The sequence below is a fragment of the Sparus aurata genome, chromosome 22 (assembly GCF_900880675.1).
Source record: "Sparus aurata chromosome 22, fSpaAur1.1, whole genome shotgun sequence".
Taxonomy (NCBI): Eukaryota; Metazoa; Chordata; class Actinopteri; order Spariformes; family Sparidae; genus Sparus; species Sparus aurata.
This window is the reverse complement of record NC_044208.1, coordinates 24,185,093-24,192,644: the sequence shown is the minus strand read 5'-3', so window position 1 is coordinate 24,192,644 and position 7,552 is coordinate 24,185,093. Positions and strand designations below refer to the sequence as shown.

General features: G+C 41.9%; 1 protein-coding gene across 2 annotated transcripts; it reads right to left on the bottom strand.

Annotated features, from left to right (window-relative positions):
* Window positions 1-2,070: 2,070 nt before the first annotated feature.
* On the bottom strand, window positions 2,071-6,867 carry LOC115573710 (homeodomain-interacting protein kinase 1-like). 2 transcript variants are annotated; one of them, XM_030404607.1, is made up of 13 exons: window positions 6,710-6,867; window positions 6,092-6,251; window positions 5,636-5,827; window positions 5,354-5,535; window positions 5,154-5,277; window positions 4,586-4,696; window positions 4,378-4,455; window positions 4,033-4,271; window positions 3,750-3,923; window positions 3,417-3,644; window positions 3,078-3,302; window positions 2,891-2,961; window positions 2,071-2,796 (listed from the first exon to the last, which is right to left on the bottom strand). In XM_030404607.1, exons 2-13 carry the CDS (start codon window positions 6,233-6,235, stop codon window positions 2,696-2,698), a joined length of 1,869 nt encoding a protein of 622 aa, XP_030260467.1. In that variant the 5' UTR covers window positions 6,236-6,251; window positions 6,710-6,867; the 3' UTR covers window positions 2,071-2,695. The 2 variants fall into 2 exon arrangements, with proteins under 2 accessions (XP_030260467.1, XP_030260468.1); XM_030404608.1 differs by lacking the exon at window positions 4,586-4,696.
* Window positions 6,868-7,552: the final 685 nt, after the last annotated feature.

Genomic DNA, 7,552 nt, shown 5'->3' with positions numbered 1-7,552 from the left:
AGGATAATTATATGTGCTTATCCTCATTACCTGCCTTGGCCTGGGTCAAACCAAATCGCACATCATCCATTTGAAGAGATTACACGGCCAATGTATTAACTGGAAACTACATCCAACATCCCACATCAGTTTTCGCAGGCACCATTATGAGACTCTTTGCTTGTGTCCAGTTAAGTGACTCATCTTTATACATCTGCACCACAGTCCTCTGCATCTACACCGGCCGCTGTAGTGAAGTTTCAGCTTTGCTCGATGGCATGTTTCATTCACCAGCTTCTCACTCTCACCTGTCGATCCCCCCCAAAACCCCTAAAAACCTCCTCATACCTAACTCACCCTCTGGCCACGCATCAATCAATCAATAAATATGATGGCATAATTTTCCTACCCCCTCGATGAAAGGGCGAGAAAGCGGGAGAGGTAAAGAGAAGGAAAGAAACTGCCCTTCACCTGTTGTGTGTAGTCTCTTCATAAAACTGTAGTGAAACGCCGGTATGATGTCGATACAACCGTCTACAGGTCGTTTTTAGGATTATTTTTGTCGAGATCCACGCACATGTCACGGTAACAATTCTCTAGATGAAGCGCCGCTGCTGCCAGCTGGCTGCTCTAACCTGTTACAATGGAGGCCGAAATTAAAAAAGCAAGTCGTTCTGCCGCGCACACGCGCTGCTCACGCAATCCGGCCTGGAAGGAGACTCACTGCCTCCTCCGCCACTCCTACACTGAAACGGTAAAGGAACGAGGATGTGGCTCAGCATCCACTTCTGCGTCGGAGAAATTGTGATTTCCAAAGTGACGATTTCATGAATCGGTTAAGGAGAAAGTGTTATGGCTGATTTGGAGGCAGATAGTGGAAAGGTCAGATAAAGATTACATTGGCACGGAGCTGCTGCTATTGGCCCCGGCAGTAGAATACTAAAAACTTAAATTGGACGGTCACTTTAATCCCTTTGGTGCCGCAACCAGCTCCGGCTCTGCACAGATTGATTGGTGGTTGTAAAGCATAACAATATCAGGCAGGAGCAAACTGTTCGATGGAGATTAGTGTGTGTGTGTGTGTGTGTGTGTGTGTGTGTGTGTGTGAGAAGAGTCCCAATTCTCACAATAACAATAAACACGCCAACTCTGATATTTTCCTTCCTTTTCCACACACACACACACACACACACACGCACACACACACACACACACACACACACATTCACTTCCAAGTGTCGGTTTCCATTTTTTGGAATGGGGAACAACTTTTTGATCACCACCTGTGGGATCACTGTTTTTAGAGGAGGATCCAAAGGAATCACAAAAACATAGGTGAAATTTACATTTTCTTAGTTGGCTTACTCACCTTCAAACCTTTGCACAGATGAAGGAATTGAGTTCAACGTGCTAAATCAGGACTTAATTGACAACTGGGGACCTATTTTTACATTTATGTGTCAACTAATATAAATCAAGTGTATCGATTCGATCTGAACAATTAGTATTGTAGAGAACAAGTAAAGAGACAGTTTGCCCCAAATTCAAAACAATGTATTATTACTCCTTAACTGTAGCACTACTTATCAATCTAGATTGCTTTGGTGTGAGTTTTGGAGATACTGGAATATAACGGAACTAGCTGGCTTAACTGGTGTGGAAAGCGCCCAATAAATATGTGCAATAGCAACGTCTCATTCCAGAAATCATTATATTTGTGTCCTGGATATGGTGAAATGTTTGCAAAAAGTTTGTTAACATATCCAGCAGACACAAAGCAACAAAACATTTAATTTAGTGTTTTGCAGTGGATTTGTGTCCTCCTGATGAATGTAAGTCCATGTTTCCCTCTGCTGTGTCTCTGTATCTGCTAAATGCTAAATCCACTTTATGCACCAGCTACTCTCTAACTGTGTTCGCCGGTTGTTCAGCGCTGAGCAGTGAGTGTGCAGTTTTTTTATTTATACTGAGAAAAGCTGAATATTCTCAATGAGGTGTGTCTGCGAGTCACTAATTTCACATTGCAGTCATACTGAGACCAACACAGGAAAATACTGAATATTGTGGTATTAATTAAAACATCTCATGAGACAGTTTTCCTGATTTTGATTTAATTTTTCATTCACTGATTGAATGTTTTTCTTTTTTAAATTTGGAATTCAAAGTGGGAGAAACCGGAGAACCCGGAGAAAACCCACAGTGCTAACCACTGAGCTTTCCCTCGCAAGTAGAGATGCATGATTTGGTCGTTGTCACCGTGTTGTAATCCGCCTGATTTGTATCATGCACCCCTACTCGGAGGGTCTGTGAAGATTTTTTTTAAAGCACAATCATGCTTAAAAAAAAACCTTCACAGACAGTTTTCCTGATTTTAATTCAATGTTATATTGACAGATTACATTTTTTTCTGTTCACATTGGAAAGCGGGAGAAACCGGAGCAACCCGGAGAAAACCCACAGATTCACACGGAGAACAAACCCCACACAGACAGGAAGAAGCCCTCGACTCAAAGCCACCTCCTTCTGCTGCGAGGCCACAGTGCTAATCACTGAGCTTCCCCTCACAATTAGAGATGCATGATTCGGTGCTGATGCTGTAATCCGCCTGATGTGTATCATGCACCCCTACTCAGAAGGTCTATGAAGGTTTTTTAAAGCTCAGAAAATCATGATTAAAAAAACCTTCACAGACCTTTTTCCCATCACCCATCACGTCCTAGTTAATGCAGGTCACACCGGAGAAGTTCGTCTTTATCCAACACCAGAAGCGACTGGTATGGCTCTTCTTCTTCCTCTTCTTCTTGGTAATGATCTCGTCTGAAAATCAAGGGTTAAATATCAAAGTTCAATATCTCAACTGTCCTCCAAATGCACAACAATTCACCCTCAAGCTGATGCGACTTTTTCCTACCACGTGCGGTGGAGTCTTGAGACATCTGGACCGTCGCGTCCCTCGGAATGACTTCCACTCTGGACTGAAATCTGAACACACACACATACACACAATCAGAACCTGAAGTATTTGACAGACATCTTAATACATATTAATCTCTTGAACCTGTGGGTTCAAGTTTTAGGACCACAGGAAGTTATCTCACCGAACTGTCCTCTCCTTAGCTTTCAACACCAATGTTTCAGCTTTCGCAGGCTGAACCGCATTCGCACGTGATGGTTTGTTCGTGTGAAATGATCTGCGGTGGTCTGGTTGAATGTCGGCAGAAGAATCGTCCGTCACAGCGTTGGAAGAGTCCTGACAGTTTAGGGACTCATTGACAGAAGGCGGGGCTCGACTTCTGGGCGTGTTCTTCACGCGAGTCTCCAAACTAAAAACACACATACACACAATCAGAACCTGTAGTATTTGACAGACATCTTAAAACATATTAATCTCCTCAACCTGTGGGTTCAAGTTTTAGGACCAGAAGAAGCTATCTCACCTAACTGAACTCTCCTCATTTTCCAACACTGTTGTGTTATCAGGTGTCGGACACTGAACAGTAATCGCACGTGATGGTTTGTTCGTGTGAAATGATCCGCGTTGGTCTGGTTGAACGTCGGCAGAGGAATCGTCCGTCCCAGCAGTGGAAGATTCCTGAGAGTTTGAGGAATCGTTGATAGAAGGTGGGGCTGGTCTTCTCGGCGTGTTCTTCTTGTGAGTCTCCAAACTAAACATACACACAATCAGTATCTCTGTTCGACAGACATCTTAAAACATATGAATCTCTTGAACCGGTGGGTTCAAGTTTTAAGCCCAGAGGAAATTATCTCACCTTACTGAACTCTCCTCATCTTCAAACACCGCTGTGTTCTCAGGTGTTGCACACTGAACAGCAATCATACGTGATGAATCGTTTGTGTGAAATGATCTGCGGTGGTCTGGTTGAATGTCGGCAGAGGAATCATCCATCACAGCAGTGACAGGAGAAGCCCTGGGAGTCTTGAAACTAAATGCACAAACGCACACAGTCAGCTTAATATTCCTGCTTTTGTTCTGACATCAGAAAAGAGAACTCAACCTGAGCGACAAGAAGGATCAGAAAAAAATCATCTCACCAAGAGCTGCTGTCTGATTGCGGGTGGGGTGTGGGCACTGGAGGACAAACCATGGGTGGTTTCTGTGTAGCAGATCCTGAAGCATCATTGCTGTCAAAGTTTTGGGTAATGAATGGATGTTTGAGGACTTCACTGGGAGAGATCCTCTCCTTTGGATCCAGTTTCAGCATGGCCTTCATGAGCTCGATACATTGGTCCCGCTCTACAGCCTCAGCTTCGTTCCACTGCTCCACGCGTATCTAGTTACAGAAACAATGCTCAAATCCACCATCAGCCAAATCATCGTTATGTTAAATATAAAAAGAAAATCAATCATAGTTACAATATAAGTTACTTAGTACTTACCCTTTTTAAATCATCCAGACGGTTTTTTAAGTCCGTGTAGTTCTTTCGAGGGGTCAGTCCATAATACTCCAGAGGTGTCTAAAAGAAGGTTCAATGCAATGTTACGCGTGTATTCTTAATAAATATAAATGAATAACTGTTTTGAATAGTAAACAAGTCTGACAAAGATTAAATAACTTGTAAAGTAAGAGAAGGTTTATTGTGGTACCTTGAACTTCCAGTTCTGGGTGTGAGTTCTATTGAAATACCGCTTTGTCTTTTTCCCATTATCAAGAAGATGGTCCGCCGGCTGACCAAAGAGTTTAACAATAGCCCACATCTGGAAATAAAACACAGCATGTTCTGCAACTCCCTCTTCTTTTGGTCAGGATGCTAAGTTTATAACTCCCATCATGGCTACTGTCAGTTTAAAGCATTTTCATCAGTTTGAACAAAGGACTATCTTAATCCTAACCCGATGGATGTATTGTTTCTGTCCTTCCCTGCTTTATTTGTCACTTTTTAATTCTGAATTTGAGCTAATAGTGATGAATTAACTGTGTTGTGCGAAGGATCCCTAACTGGTAACTTAACAAGGCAGGTTTGTCAAGCTTTCGATTTCTCATCAAGCAGAAGGGATGTACACGGACAACAAATAAATTGTAAAATAAAATGCAGGAAAAGTGTGAGGTGAACCCTTTCTTTTCTAGCTAGGCTAGCAGGTGAAAAGTACTGAGGCAACTCGACCTATTAGAAACAGAAAAAACATAAGAGCGTCACTACAGTAGATAACATACCGATTCATAGTTGCTGTTTGTCGTGTACAGCAGTTCTCCGGTGACCAAATTGAATATTATGCTGCCAAGTGACCAGATGTCAATGGCCTCAGACAAGCGTTGGCCCAAAATGACTTCTGGGGCCCTGAAGGTGGAAGAAAAGCATTAAACAAAATGTGTCAATACAGTATAAAAACAATGAGTGCCTTTGAGAACCCTACCTATACTCCATTGGCTGGAATCTCCAGCCCCGCTTCATTTTTGATGTTCTCATGGCCAAACCAAAGTCTATCAGCTTGAGTCGTAAGGGTTGTCTGAGATGATCCACCAGCATTATGTTGTCTAGTTTTAGATCACTGTGGGTTACCCCGATGCCCTTCAGTGCATCCAGTGCCGTGGCTACCTGCAAATACGCAACAAGCAACACAAGTCAGAGAATTTCCCCACAATTTGATCGGATCAGGGTTTCGCTTTCTATCTGGCAGCAGTTACTGTATTCATACCTGTTGGACGACGGTTCTGACGAGGTCCAGTTCCACAGGGGGCTGATTAACCTCGCAGATGTAGTCATATAAACTTATATCCAAAGCCTCAAACACCATCGCCTCGCCAAATGGTGTTTCGAATGAATCAAGAAACTTGATTATGCAGCGTTGGTCGAAGTTGTGGTCCATTAACATTTTCAGCATGGAAACCTAAAGACACACGACAAGTTGGTCAAGATTAGTTGTTTGAAGAAAGATGGTGGATCGCTGACCCTCATCCCCAGGTCATCAGATACTGATGCTTTGGGATGGCTTCCTGGGATGCCCACCGGAAGAGTCAGTATTTGACCATCTGGAGATAAGAGTCAAAAATCAACGATACAGAAAGTTCTACTTTGTCGCATTAAAGATAGAAAATATGTATTAAAGTCGGGTAAACAATGTTGAAAAATCTAAATCAACAAACGGCTCCACCTCGGTTTCAATCAGGCGGCTCGTGGGGATCTTTACAGCCACGATCTGCATCGAGTCAACGTCCTCACATTCCAGCACCTGTCCATAGCGACCTTCTCCCAAAACCTTCAAAAATCTATACTTGTTGGGGAGTTGGAAATCCATTTTCCTTCTCAGAAAGCTGAAATGAAATGGGATGAAAAAAGCACGAAGGACAAGTTAACTTGTGTTCCATTTAATACCTTTCAAAAGAATGTAACAGTGTCCAGTGGTTTCCATCCTGCCAGCAACAGTGCTTGTAAAAACTCTCATTTGTATGGGTTTAATAGAAAATCATGTATTAATCTCATGTTCCACAATTCAATGTTCACCTGACCATCGTGAAATCTTATCAGAACTGCACTTTAAAACGTTCAGTATCACGATTTTAAATGTGAGCTTCACTTTAGTTAACGTTACATGAACATTTGATTCTCTTTTTTGAGATTTGAAGGCAATAAAATATAGAAAAAAAACAGTCAGGGCCTCCCCATAAATGACTGAATAAATCTGAATGTTGTTCATCTCTCTCTTCTTTCCAACACTGGGTGTAAAATGACAGGACATCTGGAGCTCTGAAAGAAAGAGGGAGCGACTTACCAGTATCGCAGTACTCGATCGAAAGTTGTCTTCTAAAGTACTTTGTCAACTCGAGGGGTGTTGCTTGTCAAACAGCAAGAAATAATCAGATTTCCACCAGACAGACCTGCTTTATACTAAAGTATGTGTGAAAAACCATTCTAAACCGCTTTGATGTCACCGGGAGCAGCCGCTCAGCTGACTTCCATACTGAGTGTTCTCTCACCAGCCTCAGATGAAAGGTGCATGTTGTTGCATGAACTGCAATTTAAACAATAACAAATGTTGAATTTGAGCATATGATCTGTGTACAGTGTGTTTTTATGACTCTCAGGTGTGAAAGTAGTATATTATCAGGTTATTTGAACAAACTCAGTATAAGTCAATCGAACTGTATCTAAGTCTCTGATGGACAAATGTGTAATTATACGGATGTATGTTAGCACATTCACACACACACACACACACACACACACACATTCACACACACACATTCACACACACGCATTGGATGTGCCTTGTTTCTATACATTTGTGTATTATGGACATTTAGCACAAAGAGAAACAAAAATAAAGCCAAAAATATTGACAATGATTCTGTTTTAGTATCATTTCTAGACAACCTGTTAAATCTGCCTTGAGTAATCCGTCCATTCACTCAGGCCCTGTTGTGCATTTCATTAATTAAAATTCAATCACGAATATCCTCAAAACACAAAAAGTTTTATATTGGTGTCCTGATTCATTTCGAATTGCCTCAGCGCGTGACTGTTGCTGAAGGCGAGGCTTGCACAATAATATCAAGTTAAATCTGATGTGTGTAAATACTATTCTGTGCAAAAAATAAACATATCGCATGTTTGT

Coding starts and splice junctions, on each gene's coding strand:
- LOC115573710 (XM_030404607.1), bottom strand. CDS start 6,235: ATGGATTTCCAACTCCCCAACAAGTATAGATTTTTGAAGGTTTTGGGA. Junction 5,536..5,635: donor TCAGAACCGTCGTCCAACAG/GTATGAATACAG, acceptor GCGTATTTGCAG/GTAGCCACGGCACTGGATGC. Junction 4,697..5,153: donor CAAACAGCAACTATGAATCG/GTATGTTATCTA, acceptor TTTTATTTCCAG/ATGTGGGCTATTGTTAAACT.